The following is a 22,797-nucleotide window of genomic DNA, read 5'->3' as shown; positions in this document are numbered from 1 at the left end:
TAATCACAAATACACAATATTTGTATGAACATAAAAACCGCCACCACCATTCTGTACAGTCCATTCTGTCTGGTCCAGTTTTCCAACAGTGCACCAGCAGCATGAGAGAAGTTTGGACGTGATCTCTCACCATGCTCACTCCACATGCACGGTCTCAGGACTTATGCTGCACTCCTGCCGCTCGTACACAGGTTGCTGGCTCGGACTCAGGTCTCAGTAGAAGTGGTGCAGGACAGGGCTGTAGTGAACGCCATTATTTCAGTCGGTTAGGGGGGTGAAGCTCACACTGTTCATGTCATATTATTCTTTCCATGCATATATGTAGATGCCATCGGTAGTCACTATCGCCATAACATTGAGAGAGGACAGACCAAAAAAACAGTTTAAGGCATTTCTGACTCAGAAAACTATTTACCGTATGACAAATTATTATCTTCCCAATTTTCTTTTTACAAAATTCCTCAGACAAATGTCAAAGAGCATAGCAACACATTGTTGACACCATTTCCAAATTGGCTTATACTCCCTTATCATACTGGTGACCACAACTCAGAGTTATAGGGTCAGGTAGTTAGAGGGCTAACCCTTAGGGAGAAACCCCGACCGTACAGCAGACCCAATCTAGTTAAATTTGTATCGAAACAAAAACAAATACAAAGCAACGAAAACCAACAATTATTATCCACATGAGTGACATATGGTATCACTGGGCACAATGCATCACTGGGGGCAAACTACCTGCCCTCCAGGACACCTACACCACCCGATGTCACAGGAAGGCCATACATATCATCAAGGACAACAACCACCCGAGCCACTGCGTGTTCACCCCGCTATCATCCAGAAGGCGAGGTCAGTACAGGTGCATCAAAGCAGGGACCGAGAGACTGAAAAACAGCTTCTATCTCAAGGCCATCAGACTGTTAAACAGCCACCACTAACATCGAGTGGCTGCTGCCAACATACTGACTCAACTCCAGCTGACTTTAATCATGGAAATTGATGGAAATTGATCAAAAATGTATCACTAGCCACTTTAAACAATGTCACTTAATATAATGTATATACTGTACTCTATATCATCTACTGCATCTTGCCATCTTTATGTAATACATGTATCACTAGCCACTTTAAACTATGCACTTTTATGTTTACATACCCTACATTACTCATCTCATATGTATATACTGTACTCGATACCATCTAATGCATCTTGCCTATGCCGTTCTGTACCATCACTCATTCATATATCTTTATGTACATATTCTTATCCCTTTACACTTGTGTGTATAAGGTAGTAGTTGTGGAATTGTTAGGTTAGATTACTCGTTGGTTATTACTGCATTGTCGGAACTAGAAGCACAAGCATTTCGCTACACTCGCATTAACATCTGCTAACCATGTGTATGTGACAAATAAAAATTGATTTGATTTATCAAGGGCCATTGCTTACTGAACTGTTAGTTGTTGATGAACAAGTTGTTGATGAACAATTTGAGATGTTACAATGTACAACTTCCCACCAGTGACATAGATATAGATTATCAGTGTGTGGTGTCCATCAAGGTGCCATAACGAGTTTGGTACAGCAACATGGTATGACCTTCTATGCAGCCTCTGCGACATGGTTCTGAGGGCAGCCGCCCTTGGCCTAATCAGACTTACAATATTAGTGACACATAGGCCGAAGTTACTTGCACTGCTGTCTCAGTGTCTGATATTCCAACATAACTGCATAGCCATACACAGATCCGTCCTCTGTGTTAGCTAGCAGATCAACTTTATGATTAAGTAATAATAGTATTTAATCAGAATCAACCTTGTTAACGTGGACTGAAGGGCATCAAGTCTAGGATTATCGGAGAGCAGAAGCCAAGTGCAGCCATTTACGGTCTGTTTGCAGCGGATATGGAAGTTCCTTCTCGCCATCTTCAATTGTGGTGTTGTTGCATCAAACTGACTGTACACCGATTTAATGAAAGGAGGAGCTAGGGAAATTGCTGGTACAATTAGCGTATTAAAGAACGCGTTAAGTTAGCGTGTGTAGGTGTTTATTTAGCAGCTGCAGGCGTTAATTTGAAGTGTACAGGACCGCGTGCAGCCGTTTATTTAGCACATTTGCACGCGCTTATTTGACTCGTGTAGGCCTTAATTTAGCGAGTGAAGACGTTAATTTAGCGCCTGCACCTGCTTACTTTACACACGCAGCATTAAAAATATTGCGTTTTCACCACGTGCTTTAGGACCCAAACGGCATTCCATAGAAAACACAGAATCCTACTCATTACTTCACGTGCTAATTAGGTCACTTTTGTTTTGAACCGATTTCGCCATTGACTATGAACAGGGCACCTGTTTTACGCCTGGGAGGCAGGAGGGGTTCCAAAACGAATGCCAGATTAATCGAGTCCCCTCAATGAAGGGAAGCGAAGTTGGAGGATGGTCGATTTTCACGTGGAGCTTGGCAAAAGGGGGCATGGTTTGTTTACATAATTGTCATCCAAACCAAACCTTCACTCGTTGTGACGCACTGAAGTTCCAAACTGTTTTAAACGAGACTGACAAAAATGATTCTATTTACACTTTGTATTCACTTTTGACACTAGAGTAAATGTTTCTGACTCATATTGATGCCACACAGGCCGTTTTCAAAGGGATTACTTGCTTTTTGGGGCAGTCGTTCTTTAAATGAAGGGTTAGGTAAGGGTTTAAGATTGGGGTCAAGTTAGGGTTTAGGGTAGGGTCATTCCAAAAATTCCAGATAGTACTGACCCTTTCGATACACCTTTCCACACGCCCACTATTTTCCTTTTGACATGTGGTCGCCAGATTGGGCTGCAGCATAGAGATAGATAGAGGGCTCATCTTTGTTTGCCTGACATTTCAAACTGAATTCTTCTGCTGCTCTCGTTCGCTACATACTTCAGTATGAGACTGCCATCATTGAAGTCGTTTGTAGTGATGTCAAAATGAGAGATGTTGTACAAAAACAAAGTCAGCGATTGGATCATCTTTAACCAATCAGAGTATCAAAGCCAATGACGAATTTTCAAACTCTGCTTTACCCATGTGTGTTCTGGCTCTGGCCCAACCCATTGGTTTCTGGGATCAGATCGTCTAGAATGGATTTCCATCTAGAAATTGTCGGGGAGGTACTCAGATCCAGACTCATTGTGGGGAAGAAAATATTGTCTGTGGGCGTAGTGTAGTGTTTGGCAAGAACAAGGAGTTTGGGTAGCCAGGCAACATCTTTCTATCTGTGCCACTATAGCAACTGTGACAGTATAGGCAGCGCCATTGAGGCTATCTCCATCTTTAAGTAGTCATTTTTCTTTTTCACAATTGGTTGATCCCTCCTGATGACCCAGTTGTACATGACTCCAACCGGGTCACCAGGAGGGTTCAGCCAATGAAGTTGGAAGTCCCACCCAGTTGACTACATTAGAATGGTGGACGCTCTCAATTGTGCTTCCCATGCTAAAACGTCATTTTGGCCACTGGAGACCTCTATAATTCTCTATGGTATAGTGTTTGCGCTTAAATATGACGCAATCAGTAAGCGACAGCAAACAATTGAGACCGATTGTTTGACATCGTTGTAGTAACGGTGCAACTTGTCTCACTATTGCGGTAATGTATGTGCTTTTATGTGTTTCTATTGGCGAGTTATCGTTACTGGAAGAACGAGTTAAACTAGTGTTTCTGCGCAGACCGATCGCTTTTTCAGCCATGGAAATAACAGGAATAACCATTTGTGTTGGTAGCTAGTCAGCTTGCAATGCCAGCAAGCTTGTTCGCCCCTCCTACGTTATCGTGGCTCTTCTGTGTTTTGATACAACATTCACAGACATGACGACAAACAGTAGAGAAATAGCCTTGCCTTATCCAACACGCAAAAGTAGTTCCAAGTTATATTGTATACATGGCTGAGCGCCGAAGACGTGGATGTCGATTATGGCACCGCTCTGATCGAGGGGCTGGGTTAAATGCGAAGACACATTTCATTTGAATGCATCCAGTTGTACAGCTGACTAGGTATACCCCCCCCCCCTCTTTCCCTTCCCATACTAGCTAGGTAACTGGGGCGGCAGGTAGACTAGCGTTTAAGAACGTTGGGTAACCGAAAGGTCGCTGGTTCGAATTCCCAAGCCGACTATGTGCCTAATACGCCCTTAAGCAAGGCACTTAACCCTAATTGCCCCTGTAGTCGCCCTGGATGAGACCGTCTGCAAAAAAAAGACATATGTGAAACAAAATAAGAGTTTGCCAGTTTATAGTCCCATAAACGAGGTACCTCTGGTTGTCATTCATATGGGGACACGGTTTTGGGATGAACGCCGAAAATAAGGTCTGAGGTTTAGATTAACACCGGTTTAGGAGATCGTATACGTTTTTTTCTATGAGAAGTCAGTTAACATGATCGTGAATTATGAAGCCATATGTGCTTTATGTACTCTTTTTTTAAATTTTATTACATACATGCTTAACAATTCAAAGTGACGTTAGCTGATTGATGATCTCTTGGAACAAAACTTATACGATCTCCTAAACCTGTGTTTACCTACCTTATTTTCAGCGTTTATCCAATAACCCCTTATCCAATAACCCCCCCCAATTTTACATTTATTACCCATGAAAATCTTTGTCCAACGAACCATGACGGAGTTAGTGCCTAGACGCCATTATTATTGCTCACTCTATACCCCATGTCCCGGACTCAAGGTGCATATAAGTATGCCCCCAATCCACACCCACAGTGCGATTTCAACTTTTTTTTGTTGGTCAGATTAACTTTTGTTTTTGTTGAATTTATATAACAACCTTGTTTAGCATTACTTTGTCCAAATATGGCATGATTCCACTATTTGTAGCCGTTTGCATCACTTTTAAATTGCGGGGCTTTTTTATTTTGAAAGCCAACAGAAAATTCCACTTGTGGCTAATCCTTATTGTGGCTAATTTCACATGGGCGGTAACTTGCTTGCAAGCTAACGTCCAACAGCAACTGAACTTGTCAGTGAGATGTTTTATTTCTTAGACATAATCATTATTAGTTGTAATACATGTTACTTTAGGAAAGGATTAGCCCTATAAATGGTATGCCAATATTAATTATAAACATTTATGTTTGAATATTGTCTTTATTTACGTAATATTGTCTTTATTTACGTAATGATAGACGGTAAATGTCAGAATCGTAAATATAAATGTCACATCAGTATCCTAGTTGTAGTGGAAACAAAGAAAGGATTACCTCAGACCTAACATGACGACCAAAATGGCTCCGCATGTGCGCTTGTTGACTTTGTCTATCCCACCAGACATGCTCAGGACAAGCAGGTTGAAATATCAAAACGAACTCTGAACCAACTATATTAATTTGGGGACAGCTTGAAACATTTATCTAGCCAGCTTGCTATTGCTAGCAATTTGTCCTGGGATATAAATATTGGCTTGTTGGTTTACTGGAAATGTACAAGGTCTCTTTTTGCTGGATCTTTGTAGAATATCAACCAATTTTTAGTCACAAAGTTGTGTGTTCTCTACTCGGACAATGAGTCCACAGATAAAGGGGAAACCTATATAGTTTCTAGTAATCTCTACTAGTTCAGTCGTCTTCTGTGGATTTATATGGTGGCGGCTGGTGAGGGGACAGGCTCACGCTACAGGACAGGCTCATTGTAATGGCTGGAATGGAATTAATGGAACACTATCAAACACATATGGAAACCACATTTTTTTTTACACTGTTCCATCTATTTCACTGCAGGAGCTGAGACTAATGTAGCTGCCTGAATGGCCCTGCATCCTCCCCCTACCTTCCAACCTCCACCTCTCTCCCTGATTCTGTCTCTCCTTTCATAAAACAAAACGAAGCCATAGACATGGATTGTTAACTACTGCATGTGTGTCATGGATAAAGAATGAGAAACATGGATTCGATTTACGTTCTTCTCGTCCTCCATGCTTCGGTTTTGTATTTTTTTAGCCCCTGCAGACAGGAAATTTGAGACCTATACGGGATGCTACCCTTCACAGCATAACCTTCACTCCAGATCAAAAATCCAAACCTACAACCTAATTTTGAACAAAATGACCTGGAAGGATTAAAGCTACCATCCAACCTGGAACTGAGACAGACCAGATACAACTTCAGTTAGCACTGGCGTGTGAGGTGAGGTGTCAAAGCCTTTGAGCCCAACAAATGGCAGGCTACCCCACCCAAATTCCAAGGCCTTGAAGCCCCCTCCTGCTGTTCAGAGACCATATATTGGCATTTTCTACAAGAGATCTGCCTCCAGAAAAAAGCTTCTTCCAAGTAGGTGTGACACCTACTTCCGTTGCCTGCTGCACTGCTGCTTGGATTCCACCTGGTGATCTGTTCACCGTCTGCCCTGGTTGTCTCCCCCTGGTACAGGTACCCCCCTGAGATTTCGCTCGCCTCCAGCACACAGGCACTGTTGGGGCGAGTGACTCTGACCTTATAATGGCTAGCCCCAATTCGTTTATTTTTTTTCTTGTGCATTTTGCTATTTGTCTCATGACTCCTGCATGCTTTGTTGACTGAACTTTCTTGTTTACCCAACCGTGGGTCAGACTGTTTGTTCCCGCACTCGGGACTCTGACTCTCTATTGGTTACACGGATTCTTGGCCTCCCATCCTATTCTAACCACCTCTCGCCGGCTTTGTATTCATGTTACCGGATGAAATTGCTGTGTAATATGATTTTGTCTCCATCTGATGCACATTCAAATGTAATAAATCATCACTGCAGAGCTCTCCCTGTCCTATGCCGTTGATTGATTGTATTACTGTTGATATCTGGAAATGTGCATGTACACCCTGGCCCATCTACTTGTTGCTAGCCCCAATTCTGACTTGTGCTCTGATATGTTTCACTGATTTCTGCTCTTGTAAAAGCCTGGGTTTTCTGCACATTAACTCTAGAAGCTTCTTACCTAAAATGGATCAATTGAAAGTGTGGGTTCACAGCTCCAATCAAGGTTTTTGGTCATTACTGAGATGTGGTTAAGTAAGCGTGTTTTGAATACTGATGTTAACCTTTCTGGTTATAACCTTTCTTGGCAAGACAGATCTTCCAAAGTTGGAGTGGCAATCTTTACCAAGGATCACCTTCAGTACTCGGTTGTTTCCACCAAATCTGTCCCCAACAATTTTATTTGCTTGTTTTTAAGCGTTAAACTTTCAAATAGCTCTGACTGTTGACTGTTGCTGGGTGCTATCATCCTCCATCAGCACCGGCCTGTACCCTACCTGCACTAAGCTCTCTCCTGGTCCCTTACACTAAGTCTGAATTTGTACTGCTAGGTGACCTAAACTGGGACATGCTTAAACCACCTGACCAAGTCCTAAAGCAATGGGACTCCCTAAATCTTTCTCAGATTATTACCAATCTCACAAGATATGACTCCAAACATCCAGAAAAGGCTACTCTCCTTGATGTTATCCTCACAAATAATCCTGATAGGTATCAGTTTGGTGTTTTTTGTAATGACCTTAGTGATCACTGTTTTACAGCTTGTGTTCCTAATGGCTGCTCAGTGAAACGACCTGTCCTGATTTGTCATAGACACTTGCTAAAAAAACGTTAATGAGCAAGCCTTCCTTCATGACCTGGCCTCTTTAAATTGATATAGAATCAGCTTGATCCCCCCCCCCCCCCTCTGTCGAAGATGCTTGGTCCTTATTTTTGGATCATTTTAGTGATATTGTTAACCTCTCTGGGATATGTGGGATGAAAGCGTCCCATATGGCCAACATCCAGTGACAATGCAGAGCGCCAAATTCAAATAAATTACTAGAAATATTTTACTTTCATGAAATCACACATGCAATACACCAAATTAAAGCTACACTTGTTGTGAATCCAGCCAACGTGTCAGATTTCAAAAAGGCTTTACGACGAAAGCACACCAAACGATTGTTAGGTCAGTACATGGTCACAGAAAAACACAGCCATTTTTCCAGCCAAAGAGAGGAGTCACAAAAAGCAGAAATAGAGAAAATTAATCACAAACCTTTGATCTTCATCAGATGACACTCTAGGACTTCATGTTACACAACACATGTATGTTTTGTTCGATAAAGTTCATATTTATATCCAAAAATCTGTTTACATTGGCGCGTTACATTCAGTAATGTTTTGCTTCCAAAACATCCGGTGATTTTGCAGAGAGCCACATCAATTTACAGAAATACTCATCATAAATGTTGATGAAAATACAAGTGTTATGCATGGAACTTCTCCTAGATCCACTTCTCCTTAATGCAACCGCTGTGTCAGATTTCAAAAAATCTTTACGGAAAAAGCACACCATGCAATAATCTGAGTTCAGAGCCCAAACAAGCCATACAGATATCCGCCATGTTGTGGAGTCAACAAAGTCAGAAATAGCATTATAAATATTCACTTACCTTTGATCTTCATCAGAATGCACTCCCAGGAATCCCAGTTCCACAAATGTTTGATTTGTTCGATAAAGTCCATTTATGTCCAAATACCTCCTTTTTGTTTGCGCGTTTTAGTACACAATCCAAACTCACAACGCACGGGCAGGTCCAGGTGAAAGTTTAAACGAAAAGTCATATTACTGTTTGTAGGAACATGTAAAACTAAGTATAGACTCAATCTTTGGGATGTTTTTATCAAATCTTCAATAATGTTCCAACCGGAGAATTCCTTTGTCTGTAGAATTGCAATGGAACGGAAGCTACGTGAACGCGCATGACCAGCTCATGCCACTCTGGCAGACCTCTGACTCATTCAGCTCCCATTCCCCCCTCCTTCACAGTAGAAGCATCAAACAAGGTTCTAAAGACTGTTGACATCTAGTGGAAGCCTTAGGAAGTGCAATATGACCCCATTTCCACTATATTGGATAGGCAAAGACTTGAAAACCTACAAACCTCAGATTTCCCACTTCCTGGTTGGATTTTTCCTCAGGTTTTTGCCTGCCATATGAGTTCTGTTATACTCACAGACATCATTCAAACAGTTTTAAACTTCAGAGTGTTTTCTATCCAAATCTACTAATATATGCATATTCTAGCTTTTAGGACTGAGTAGCAGGCAGTTTACTCTGGGCACCTTTTTATCCAAGCTACTCAATACTGCCCCCCTGTCCCAAAGAAGTTAGCAAACACGCCCCCATAAAGATAAATTAGCATTAAAAACAATTTCAGCCCTTGGTTCGACTGTGATCTTGCAGATTTACTCCACCTCAAGAATTGCATTTGGCGAAGGCTCGACACATGCATACTCAGGCTGTGACAGGCTCTTGTTCAGGCAAATGAGAAATAAGTGCACTCAGGCTATCCGGAAGGCCAAAGTTAGTTACTTTAAGGAGCAGTTCTCTCTCTGTGGGTCTAACCCCAAAAAGTACTGGAAAAATGGTTAGACCTGGATCCTAACTGTTATAGGCCTATTTCTATTTTGCCCTGTTTATCAAAGCTTGTCAATAATCAACTGGCTTTCTTGATATCTATAGTATTCTCTCTGGTTTCGGCTCAGGTTATGGATGTGTCACTGCAACCTTAATGGGCCTCAATGATGTCACCATTGCCCTTGATTCTAAGCAATGTTTTGCTGCTATTTTTATTGACTTGGCCAAAGCTTTTGATACGGTAGACCATTCCATTCTTGTGGGCCGGCTAAGGAGTATTGGTGTCTCTGAGGGGTCTTTTGATCTGGTTTGCTAACTACCTCAAAGAGTGCAGTGTATAACGTCAGAACATCTGCTGTCTCAGCCACTGCCTGTCACCAAGGGTGTACCCCAAGGCTTGATCCTCAGCCCCACGCTCTTCTCAATTTACATCAACAACATAGCTCAGGTAAGAAGTAGGAAGCTCTCTCATCCATTTATATGCTGATGATATACTTATACTCAGCTGGCCCCTCCCTGTATTTTGTGTTAAACGCTCTACAACAAAGCTTTCTTAGTGTCTAACAAGATTTCTCTCCCCTTAACCTTGTTCTCAACACCTCCAAAACAAAGGTCATGTGGTTTGGTAAGAAGAATGCCCCTCCCCACAGGTGTGATTATTACCTCCTGAGGGTTTGGAGCTTGAGGGAGTGACCTCATACAAGTACTTGGGAGTATGGCTAGATGGTACACTGTCCTTCTCTCAGCAGATGCTGAAGCTGCAGGCTAAAGTTAAATCTAGACTTGGTTTCCTCTATCGTAATCGCTCCTCTTTCATCCCAGCTGCCAAACTAACCCTGATTCAGATGACCATCTTACCCATGCTAGATTACGGGGATGTAATTTATAGATCGGCAGGTAAGGGTGCTCTCGTGCGGCTAGATGTTCTTTACCATTCGGCCATCATATTTTGCACCAATGCTCCTTCTAGGACACATCACTGCACTCCTATACTCTTCTGGTAATCTCTGTATACCTGTCGCAAGACCCACTGGTTGATGATTATTTATAAAACCGTCTTAGGCTTCACTCCCTACTCTTTGCTATCTGAGATTTCTACTGCAGCGGTCATCCTCCACATGCAACACCCGTTCTGCCAGTCACATTCTGATGAATGTTCCCAAAGCACAGACATCCCTGGGTCGCTCATCTCTTCAGTTCGTTGCAGCAACGAACAGCACAGTTTTATCTCAATCTCTTCATTCAAAGACTCCATCACAGATACTCTTACTGACTGTTGTGGCTGATTTGCGTAATGTATTGTCTCTACCTTCCTGCCATTTGTGCTGTTTTTGTTCTTAATTGACTTGCCTAGTTAAAGAAATTCCATTCCAGCCGTTACAATGAGCCCGTCCTCCTATAGCTCTTTCTACCAGCCTCCACTACTGGTTGGCAACCAACTTCAAGGTGCATTACTGCAACTAACTGGACTGGAGTCTGGACCGCTCATCTTTCAATCACCCACATGGGTATATGCTCCTAAAAACCAATGATGAGATGGTGAGGCAGGACTTGCAGCGCGTCAAGTGTCTAAAATAGAACAAAATACAACCCAAGTTATATTTTAGTGGCTAGATATAGACGCTCGCTTAAAATGATTGAATAACATGTACGTGTACATTTATTTTGCAGCGCACGCAATGCGTCCGGTATGGTCAGCATGTAACTAGTGTGTATTGAAGTATCTTTTTTCCTGGGGGACTTTTGTTTTGAAGAGCCCCGATGCTCATTCTGAACGTCAACACGCATCACTTGCGGTACTGTTTTGGAAACATGAGTTCCTTTCATATTAGCAATAAATAATTTTCAGAACATGATGTTAAAGCTGTAATGTGACTTTTGGGGGACCCAATCAAATTCACCTAAATGTGTTTTATAGATCTGTCATTGAAAGCAAGTCCTAAGAAGCGATAGATCTGTTCTATGTGCGCTATTTCTATGCTTCCCATTAAGTTTATTTTTTTGCCTCTTAGTTTAGGTTTTGAACACCAGCTGAAAATACAATATTTTTGGTTATGGAAAAGATTTCACATGGTACAATGATTCTCTACACTACACTTGCTTGTCACAAACTAAAATCACTTGGTCACAAACTAAAATTACACAATCTATTAGATTTTTAGCAACCAAGAAATAGTGGAGCGATTTCTGCATAGTGCATCTTAAATTACTACACATGGCCATATCTCCGTGTTACAGCGGGTGTTTACTGAAGACTGAGGCGGCACCTGTGCTAATTAGCTACGTAGTATGCTCAACACTTGTGTAGCGGAAGAAGGCCTTTTCACAAAACTGTCTGCTGCAGCGCAGCTGTGATAAAGCCGGTTAAAACAGTGTACAGAAAGTGTATATTTTCCATTTGTGAAATTATTTTGATGTGATATGAAAGTAAAGGGCTTTATGCTTCGAACTGTTTTTCAATTGAGAATCGATTCATGTTTAGATGGAGTTTTTGGCTGCCAGAGCCAGTCTACCTCTGAAAATAACCTATATCCTTGTTACCTCTTTAGGTAACCGTCTGCTCTCCTACACTCCTTAAGAGTACGTTCTTGAGCTAGGAAAATATTAGATATCTGTGATGGGTGCAACGTTTGACAACGCAGGTCATACCACTTTCTTCTAATATGCCTAGCTATCTATCTACACAGTACCGTTGTCATCAAATTGCACAGTAGTACATTCATTTCACACATTGTTCATTTTACACATTTAGCCTAACACGGCTCTTTACTTGAATGCAGCTTCTTCCTAGGCTCCTAAGAAGATTTGTCCGAGCAGGTTGTGAGAAGACAACCCAAGGAACTGAACGCTTGTTGTTACGGTGTATGTTCACAAATCCGCCAATCCGGAGTACTGCTTAGGGAAGCATAGGCGGAGCAGCAAGGCCTAGTCCCTGAGAATCTACATTCTCCACCCATCAGAGACTGGGGTGACTCATCTAGAGTCCATCCACTGGGGAGCTCCATGGTTCAGGGCCCCTGAAGGGCTGGGACCAGCACTGAGGGCCAGAGGCAGCTGTGGTGAGATGGGGTAGGGGCTGAGGACAGAGGCATGGTTCATAACGGCTCAGGTGGGCACCTGCCGGCACAGGTGGGCACCAATGGCCGCTCTTCTGAGAGGAAGAGGACACCGAAGGCATGTGACTGCTGTGGGCCCAACTCTAAGCTCCATGATGGGAAGGCCCCACATGGGAAGAATCCGGGTGACAAGTCCCGACAACGCAGGGCCCAGCCGGGCAAGGGCCGGGCACTGGGGGAGACCCCTAAGAGAAAGGGTGGTCGCCCATCTTATAAGAAGACCCTGATGACAGAGGAGCAGGTAACAGCCATCCGAGAGGAGCTGAAGAAAGACTCTGCTGTGGAGCAGGTAACAAACTCTTTGGCTTCACCTGTAACCAACTCTGTTGGTCAACCCTTATTGAACTCTATGGGTCAGAAGTTAACGTACACTGTGGTTAAACTGGTGAATAAGTCTGTGGTTCAACCGGTAATGAAATCAGTGGTTGAGCATTTTACTGATTCAATGATAGAGCAGGAGAGAGCCTGTGAAGGGGCTGTGAGTGAGGGGGAGAAGGCCCCTGGTTCTGGTTCAGTCAAACAGCAGGTTATAGACCCTAAGATGGAGGTCATAAAGCAGCCCCAGGCTGGTGACCCAGCTGTCTTCCTTTCCAACGGTACATCAGCTGTCCCCAAAGAGGAACCAACAGACTGTAGCGCCCCTATGGAGGTGGAACCATCAGCCATAGCCTGTGTTTCCCCAGGCATTATTCTGTGCCACACCCTCCACTCATTTGCCCTGTGGGACCACCGAGATTACTGCAAGATAGGAGTGTGGGCTCCAAGACCAGAGCAGGGAACTGCCACAGACCCAGCACAGCAGTCCCAGCCATCACCACAACAACCCAAACCAGAAGAGGGCATCCATGAAGGAATCAGAGACCTCATCCATGGTACTAGACTTTTATTATAACTATGATTTCAAATTTCACTGGATATAACCTTTTTACTTAAGGTGCCTGTCTCTCCCTCAGAGTTCCTGGAGCTCTTCTATGTGACGTACGGGAGTTTCATCCCCCTCAGTGAGACTGATGTCTTGGAGCACCTGAAGAACAAGTGTAACACGGACTTCAATGACAAGTATGAATCATGAGATGCCCCACAAACCAGTTTTACTTTCACCACTGATTTCCATTGTTATGCTGATTGCATCTGTTCTTTTGTCTACTTGTTATTCCATTTGACCTTTTGGTTTGACCTGTTTCATCGCTCTGTACCAGGAAGCTAAACATCCATTTAGAAGTTTTGAAGTACAAAGCGGGTCTAGCCTCCATCCCTATGAACTGCTTTAAAGTGGACTACAACAAGCACACTCTGACCCTGGAGGACCTGTCCACACTGGACGATCAAAACTGGGTCAACGACCAGGTAGCTATGGCCCATAGAAAACTGTGCTTGCTGCTTATAAACCTGATTCACGGTTTTATCTAACCTGAAATTCCAAAACTTTAGTACAGGCCCTATGTTCCACCAAGAATGACAAGGATTTAGTAAACATTTTCATTTTTCTTTGTCTTGTGTGTCTAGGTGATAAACATGTATGGCGAATTGATCATGGAGGCTACAGAGCACAAGGTGGGAGTACATTCCTAAGTGCATTCATTTTGGATCCTTGATCAGAATGTTCAACAAAGGGTTATTGGTAAAAGGGAGTTGTTAGGATGGCAGTCTTATGTTGGGTTTCCAAGGTTACTGAATTTTCTGTTTTCTCCCGCAGGTTCATTTCTTCAACAGCTTCTTTCACAGGCAGCTGGTGGCCAAAGGCTATGAAGGGGTTAAGAGATGGACCAAAAAGGTAAGCTGATGGTAGGTCAGATCATAAGCTCTGTAGTGCTGAGTGATTAACCAAAATTATTTATTTTGGTGGTTATTAAACAACTAATTGACTGATGTTAGATCAATTAATTAGTTGTGAGCCCAATGTGCCATTTCTCTAGAGAAATGTAATTATTAACGAGAGAAACCATGGACTCTGGGCTGAAGCAAGTTTTAGTTTTATTAAGCAAATATTCAACATAGTTCATTGCAGAAATGTGGTAATTAACAAAAATATAAATGCAACTATTTCAAAGATTTTACTGTGTTACAGAAAATCAGTCAATTGAAAAACTCTAATCTATGGATTTCACGTGACTGGGAATACAGATATGCATCTGTTGGTCACGGATGCCTGAAAAAAAAGAAATCTCGTCACAGTATTTTTGTGCGTTCAAATTGCCATTGATAAAATGCAGTTGTGTTCGTTGTTTGTAGCTTATGCCTGCCCATACCATAACCCCAACGCCACCATGGGGCACTCCGTTCACAATGTTGACATCAGAAAATTTCTCACCTACACGTGGTCTGCGGTTGTGAAGCCGGTTGGACGTACTGCCAAATTCTCTAAAATGACGTTGGTATGCTTATGGTATAGAAATTAATATTCAATTCTTTGCCAATAGCTCTGGTGGACATTCCTGCAGTCGGCACGCTGATTATTTGCTCCCTACAAAACTTATGACATTATGTGGCGTTGTGACAACTGCACATGTTAGTGGCCTTTTATTGTCCCAGCACAAGGTGCACCTGTGTAATGATCATGCTGTTTAATCGGCTTCTTTATATGCCACACCTGTCGAGTGGATGGATTATCTTGACAAAGGAGAAATGCTCACTAACATGGATGTAAACAAATTTGTGCTTAATTGGTGAGAAATAAGCTTTTTGTGTGTTTGGAGCATTTCTGGTATCTTTTATTTCACCTCATGAAACACATGAAACATGGGACCAACACTTTACATGTTGTGTTCATTTTTGTTCAGTGTACAGTCGTGGCCAAAAGTTTTGAATGACACAAATTCCACAAAGTTTGCTGCTTCAGTGTCTTTAGGTATTTTTGTCAGATGTTACACTGAAGTATAATTACAAGCATTTCATAAGTGTCAAAGGCTTTTATTGACAATTACATGAAGTTGATGCAAAGAGTCAATATTTGCAGTGTTGACCCTTCTTTTTCAAGACCTCTGCAATCCACCCTGGCATGCTGTCAATTAACTTCTGGGCCACATCCTGACTGATGGCAGCCCATTCTTGCATAATCAATGCTTGGAGTTTGTCAGAATTTGTGTGTTTTTGTTTGTCCACCCGCCTCTTGAGGATTGACCACAAGTTCTCAATGGGATTAAGGTCTTGGGAGTTTCCTGGCCATGGACCCAAAATATCGATGTTTTGTTCCCCGAGCCACTTGGAGCACCTTGCCATAAGGCAAAAGTGATAACTATCATACTGGAAAAGGCATTGTTCGTCACCAAACTGTTCCTGAATGGTTGGGAGAAGTTGCTCTCGGAGGAAGTGTTGGTACCGTTCTTTATTCATGGCTGTGTTCTTAGGCAAAATTGTGAGTGAGCCCACTCCCTTGGCTGAGAAGCAACCCCACACATGAATGGTCTCAGGATGCTTTACTGTTGGCATGACACAGGACTGATGGTAGCGCTTACCTTGTCTTCTCCGGACAAGCTTTTTTTCCGGATGCCCCAAGCAATTGGAAAGGGGATTCATCAGAGAAAATTACTTTACCTCAGTCCTCAGCAGTCCAATCCCTGTACCTTTTGCAGAATATCAGTCTGTCCCTGATGTTTTTCCTGGAGAGAAGTGGCTTCTTTGCTGCCCTTGACACCAGGCCATCCTCAGTCTTCGCCTCACTGTGCGTGCAGATGCACTCACACCTGCCTGCTGCCATTCCTGAGCAAGCTCTGTACTGGTGGTGCCCCGATCCCGCAGCTGAATCAACTTTAGGAGACGGTCCTGGCGCTTGCTGGACTTCCTTGGGCGCCCTGAAGCCGCCTTCACAACAATTGAACCGCTCTCCTTGAAGTTCTTGATGATCCGATAAATGGTTGATTTAGGAGCACCCCCCCCTAGTACAACTGAACTTGCACTTATTTTATCGATATGAGTGGGGGGAAAGGTGCTTGTGCGTTGACAAGGGGGATACCTAGTCAGCAGTACAACTGAAATGTGTCTCCTGCATTTAACCCAACTCCTCTGAATCAGATAAGCACACCAAAGACTGAAATACCGATAAATAAAATGAAGATGGCACTTCTAATCAAATTATATTAGTCACATACACATGGTTAGCAGATGTTAATGCGAGTGTAGCGAAATGCTTGTGCTTCTAGTTCCGACAATGCAGCAATAACCAACGAGTAATCTAACCTAACAATTCCACAACTACTACCTTATACACACAAGTGTAAAGGGATAAAGAATATGTACATAAAGATATAGGAATAAGTGATGGTACAGAACGGCATAGGCAAGATGCAGTAGATGGTATCGAGTACAGTATATACATATGAGATGAGTAATGTAGGGTATGTAAACATAAAAGTGCATAGTTTAAAGTGGCTAGTGATACATGTATTACATAAAGATGGCAAGATGCAGTATGTGGTATAGAGTACAGTATATACATTATATTAAGTGGCATTGTTTAAAGTGGCTAGTGATACATTTTTGATCAATTTCCATGATTTAAAGTGAGCTGGAGTTGAGTCACTATGTTGGCAGTAGCCACTCGATGTTAGTGGTGGCTGTTTAACAGTCTGATGGCCTTGAGATAGAAGCTGTTTTTCAGTCTCTCGGTCCCTGCTTTGATGCACCTGTACTGACCTCGCCTTCTGGATGATAGCGGGGTGAACAGGCAGTGGCTCGGGTGGTTGTCCTTGATCTTTATGGCCTTCCTGTGACATCGGGTGGTGTAGGTGTCCTGGAGGGCAGGTAGTTTGCCCCCGGTGATGCGTTGTGCAGACCTCACTACCCTCTGGAGAGCCTTACGGTTGTGGGCGGAGCAGTTGCCGTACCAGGCGGTGATACAGCCCGACAGGATGCTCTCGTTTGTGCATCTAGAAGTTTGTGTGCTTTTGGTGACCAGCCGAATTTCTTTAGCCTCCTGAGGTTGAAGAGGAGCTGCTGCGCCTTCTTCACAACGCTGTCTGTGTGGGTGGACCAATTCAGTTTGTCCGTGATGTGTACGCCGAGGAACTTAAAACGTACTACCCTCTCCACTACTGACCCGTCGATGTGGATAGGGGGGTGCTCCCTCTGCTGTTTCCTGAAGTCCACAATCATCTCCTTTGTTTTGTTGACGTTGAGTGTGAGGTTATTTTCCTGACACCACACTCCGAGGGCCCTCACCTCCTCCCTGTAGGCCGTCTCGTCGTTGTTGGTAATCAAGCCTACCACTCTAAATGCCTATTTCACATGAGTCTGCTGAATTAGCAATAACTTTTCTTTAATTTTGATTTCATCACAAATTAAAATGTGGCATGGACTTGCCCATGAATTTGTTTCAGCATTGTCGCAATGAAGAGTTTGACTAGCCACACACGACATGCACGCACAGTTACAAACCTGCTAGAATTGGTGGCAGGCGGAGGAGCAATATCCATGGTCGTAGTATGGACGAAGCCTGAACTAGAATGTGACGCTAACTGAAACTGGCTAGCTTTTAGGAAACCTGAGTAGATATTGCTTGCTTCGGTGTATACCACTCGGCTCTCTCTCTCCGTTTGGCAGGTGGATCTGTTTTCCAAGAGTCTGCTGCTGATTCCTATCCACCTGGAGATCCACTGGTCCCTGATCACAGTAGACATGGCCAACCACCACATCCACTACTATGACTCGCAGGGCATCGTCTTCAAATACACCATAGAGGTAGGCTCACACACTTTACAGTCCTCTGCTGCTCAATGAAACTCACGCGTCTCTGAATTTCATCCTAGACTGGAGGAACATTGATTTGATAAGCATGGAAAATATTAACATTGGTCTACCTAGGCCCGCTGATTACTTTTTTTGGGGGGGGGGGGAACTCAGTCGGGGTCTCAACTTAATGTTGAGTACAATTTAGAAATTTGGTTGTGCATCAGATGTCAATCAATTAGCCCATGACAGCAATTTGTTTGGGGGATTGGTAAATTAGTCTAGTGGCCAGCGATATACATTTACGCTAAGCATGGTTGAATTACATCCAAGGTGGAGCCCATTGATCATCAGTTATCATAAACTCAGCAAAAAAAGAAGTCTCTTTTTCAGGACCCTGTCTTTCAAAGATAGTTCGTAAAAATCCAAATAAATTCACAGATCTTCATTGTAAAGGGTTTAAACACTTTCTCATGCTTGTTCAATGAAACATAAACAAGTAATGAACATGCGGAACGTTCGTTAAGACACTAACAGCTTACAGACAGTAGGCAATTAAGGTCACAGTTATGGAAACTTAGGATGCTAAAGAGGCCTTTCTACTGACTGAAAAACACAAAGAAAGACCCCCAGGGTCCCTGCTCATCTGTGTGATTGTGCCTTAGGCATGCTGCAAGGAGGCATGAGGACTGCAGATGTGGCCAGGGCAATAAATTGCAATGTACATACTGTGAGATGGCTAGGACAGACAGCTGATTGTCCTCACAGTGGCAGACATCCAAACATCACACCTGTGGGACAGGTACAGGATGGCAACAACAACTGCCCAAGTTACACCAGGAATGCACAATTCCTCCATCAGTGCTCAGACTGTCTGCAATAGGCTGAGAGCGGCTGGACTGAGGGCTTGTAGGCCTGTTGTAAGGCAGGTCCTCACCAGACATTGCCTGTGGGCACTAACCCACCGTCGCTGGACCAGACAGGACTTGCTAAAAGTGCTCTTCACTGAGGAGTTGCGGTTTTGTCTCACCAGGGGTGATGGTCGGATTCGAGTTTATCGTCGAAGGAATGAGCGTTACAGAGGCCTGTACTCTGGAGCGGGATCGATTTGGAGGTGGAGGGTCCGTCATGGTGTGGGGCGGTGTGTCACAGCATCGGACTGAGCTTTCTTGTCATTGCAGGCAATCTGAACGCTGTGCGTTACAGGGAAGAAATCCTCCTCTCTCATGTGGTACCCTTCCTGCAGGCTCATCCTGACATGACCCTCCAGCAAGACAATGCCTGTATTGCTGTGGGTACAGACCTAGCAGCCAATGCGGCCTCATGAGTTCCCTTTTTTTGTGTGGCCCCCATCAGTTGCTCATCCCTGGTCTACCTAGTCCACATTTTGGGAACCCTGAAGGAGTCCATGTGTAACTCAACCTTTTTTGTGAACTAAATCCTTGTTTTCCTCCTGTTATCGGCCCGACAGAACATCATGAGATACATCCTGGCTGAGGCGAAGGAGAAGAAACAAGCTACCTATCAGAATGGCTGGAAGATGATTATAAACAAGGTATTGTTTCAGATGGCACCATGTGACTGTTCTCTCTCAATTTCCAATTGGCTCTGTTTTGACTACTGTCTCTGGTTCTCACCCTCAGAGAATTCCTCAACAGAAGAACGACAGTGACTGTGGAGTCTTCGTATTGGAGGTGAGTAAAGAATTTCCCTCATACTGCAAATTCCCCACACACACTGCTATGGTGAGTTTTTTTTATTGAATTGTTTTATCTCTGCTTCTCTCACAGTACTGCAAGTGCCTGGCTTTAAAAGAACCGCTGCAGTTCACACAGGACGACATGCCCAACGTCCGCAAGAGGATTTACAAAGAGCTCTGTGACTGTAAACTGAGTGACTGACTGACCACAGCTGAGAAAGTACACCTGCCTTTCCAGTGAACCATGGGTTAACAACTGTTTGACCGTTATTGTACAAGGGCCATTAACACTTTAAAAACACTACTGGAGCCAAGGAGAAACTGAAGGAACTGCTGTAGAGACAAGACATTTGACTGGTGACAGTCTTTTCTTCAGAGGGCCAGCGGTGCATATTCTGCAATAATTATTATTGTTTTTTTTTAATTGCCCTGTTTTTAACATCTTTAATGGGAGGGAGGGACCTGAGACTTTGAATTCCTTTGGGAGTTGAAGTCCACAAAGTTTCCATTGTTGACTGACTGACCTGGGTCTGGAGCTAACGCTGCTACTATGTTTCAGATGCCAGTAACGGACCTGTATGTGCTGATACCGTTTCCTAACTTCAGTTCTTGAAATGTAAACGGCAGATTATATGGGACATTAGGTGAAATTTGAAGGTTCTTGTTATATCATGTAATCTCCGCCTGACTAGTGCGGTACAGAACAAGAAGACTCATCAAAGGCTAGCTTTTAATTGAATGTACTGTTTTGTTACAACTTAATCTCAAACCGCTCTCTTGGGCTAGATTCAATCTGTATCACAGAAGATCCGCATTTTTAAAGGTAATTTCCAATTGAGCTGACATGCCGCATTTACGTGATTGCAGTCTCTGCGAACGTAGGAACATTGCCTTGAAATGTAAATCGAGCTATAACGTGGATCTTTCCCGCTAGGGATTGAATCCAGCTCTTAGTTCTTGTGAAACTCCTTCGCATCAAACAGCAGTTGAGACAAGGGCTTAGATTCAATGTGGAAGATCCGAACTATAGGGAGACTGCCTTTTTAAAGTTCAATGTTTCCGCATTCGGTAAACATTGCATCTGTCGGCTCAATCAAAATTACATTTACGTTGCGCCATTACATGGATCTTTCAGTAGTTAAGTGGGAAATATTTAGTTCCAGTTGGCCATGCTACTCCACTGAAAATGGCTTCATAAACACTGCTCTTTCTGCGTCTGTCAAATACTGTAGACATTATTGTTTTTGAACAGCATATCTTGACATGGTGTACTGAGGAAGAAGTAATGCCTTTTTTTTGTATGAGGGGCTGGCAAGCTATGGTTCTCATTGGAGGACCACCAAGCACTTGCGCTGACTCAGTTGGTGTCAGTTACCCATCTGAGGGAGCTGGTCCACAGACTGGGTGTAGTTGGGGAAACGCTGCTGTAGAACATGCTGAATGAATCCCATCTATACCGTCTCATCCATTTCATTCAAGCACACTAGGTACCATTAGAGATCATGTTCACAGCACTCTCTGTACTAGGGTTAAATCTGTTTAATCTTCGTTGAGAGAGACTTTTTGGTTTTTATTTGATGTTCTTGATTTAAGCTGCTGTGGTAAAACCTAAAATATTGTATTGCAATATCTTGAAGTAATACAGGGTTATACTTACAAATAGATACCCAGAGGGGTTAAATTGGGATTCTCTAGATGTGAAAACTGTCCTCAAATTTCATTTTAATGGAAGTTCCCAATGTATGTGTCTCATCCTAAGCGGTGGCACAGTTTCCTTTCTAAGTTGACCCCTGAATACATTCATACACATGATGTAGCTTGTATGACTCAGGCATTCATTTTCTCTACTTACTCTATTACTCTGGGTTGTTGCATGAGGAGGATGCAACAACCCAGAGGCCCAGACACACCAAACTGAGGGGTATCCTACGACACAAGCTAGATCTACTCAGGGTTTTCTAAAGCTAACCAGCTTGTGTTAGCTTCACATTCCAGGTCTGGCTTTTTCTGTACTAGGACGGTGGATATTGCTTGTCCGCCTGCGGCTAACTCTAGCAGGCTTGTAACTGCGCGGGCTAGTCGAATGCCGAACTCTTCATTGAGACACTGAAACTTCAATCCATGGTGCAATCCGTGCCACATTTTTCATTTGTGCCAAAATTAAATCATGCAAATTCAGCAAGCTATACGCTCAATCCGAATGGTGTGAAAAGGCTTTTAGAAGTGCTGGCTTAATTGTATTATCGTTAATGCTGTCTTTGGTGTGCTTATCAATGCATAAGCACCTTTTTCCTTCCCACTCCTATTGCTAAAATAATTGTATCAATTTTATTTATCATACTAAACTTGTACTGTGTTAAGTTCAAATGCATTCTGTAAATACAAAATAATTTGATGGGTATTTTAACATGTTACTATAAAAAAATGGATTAATAAAATATTTAATCAGTCTTTTGCAAATTAAGGGGATGATAATCTTTGCGCAGGGGAGGGAATTTGATTTCAGTGATCCTCAACTCGCTGCTCAGACACTTCATTCAGGATAAATGGAGTTTGCTGTGGAGCAGGTTAGTTTTGACGGATTTGTTGCCATATAAATGTACCTGACTGAAAGGTGAGCCACATTCTTATAACTAGTTATCAGGAGTTGAGCTTCGAGTTGACAAGTTACCCCGCTAACTCCTCAAACCTGATTCGTAGGATAGCCGTCTGGAGCGATGGCCTTATGCTTTTGTATTTTTATTCTGTAAAGAAAGTAGTACTACTATTGTGACCTTGGCACTGTGACCTTTGTCAACTCAGCATATTGGTGACTGGATGGATCTCTGTTAACATTAACTGCTTTAGCAAACAGTGTCCCATGTGAGGATGTTTAATGATCAACTTATGGGCGGTGATGGGGTGGTTTGTAAA

The 22,797-nt window shown here is 43.0% G+C and overlaps 1 protein-coding gene across 3 annotated transcripts; it reads left to right on the top strand.

Moving 5' to 3' along the window:
* The first annotated feature begins 3,472 nt into the window (after positions 1-3,472).
* Positions 3,473-22,344, top strand: LOC139578768 (sentrin-specific protease 5-like). Of its 3 annotated transcripts, none has more exons than XM_071406765.1 (10): positions 3,473-3,630; positions 12,186-13,393; positions 13,475-13,580; positions 13,721-13,868; positions 14,028-14,075; positions 14,218-14,295; positions 18,060-18,197; positions 19,657-19,740; positions 19,829-19,879; positions 19,976-22,344. In XM_071406765.1, exons 2-10 carry the CDS (start codon positions 12,496-12,498, stop codon positions 20,084-20,086), a joined length of 1,662 nt encoding a protein of 553 aa, XP_071262866.1. In that variant the 5' UTR covers positions 3,473-3,630; positions 12,186-12,495; the 3' UTR covers positions 20,087-22,344. The 3 variants fall into 3 exon arrangements, with proteins under 3 accessions (XP_071262866.1, XP_071262868.1, XP_071262867.1); XM_071406767.1 differs by having other exon boundaries at positions 3,549-3,635; XM_071406766.1 differs by having other exon boundaries at positions 3,594-4,035.
* The last annotated feature ends 453 nt before the right edge of the window (positions 22,345-22,797 follow it).

Source organism: Salvelinus alpinus, chromosome 6 (assembly GCF_045679555.1).
Source record: "Salvelinus alpinus chromosome 6, SLU_Salpinus.1, whole genome shotgun sequence".
Classification (NCBI taxonomy): domain Eukaryota; kingdom Metazoa; phylum Chordata; class Actinopteri; order Salmoniformes; family Salmonidae; genus Salvelinus; species Salvelinus alpinus.
The sequence above is the reverse complement of the archived record's forward strand: the minus strand, read 5'-3'. Positions and strand labels throughout refer to the sequence as shown.

Coding starts and splice junctions, on each gene's coding strand:
- LOC139578768 (XM_071406765.1), top strand. CDS start 12,496: ATGGTTCATAACGGCTCAGGTGGGCACCTGCCGGCACAGGTGGGCACC. Junction 14,296..18,059: donor TTAAGAGATGGACCAAAAAG/GTAAGCTGATGG, acceptor TCCGTTTGGCAG/GTGGATCTGTTTTCCAAGAG. Junction 19,741..19,828: donor GGAAGATGATTATAAACAAG/GTATTGTTTCAG, acceptor TCTCACCCTCAG/AGAATTCCTCAACAGAAGAA.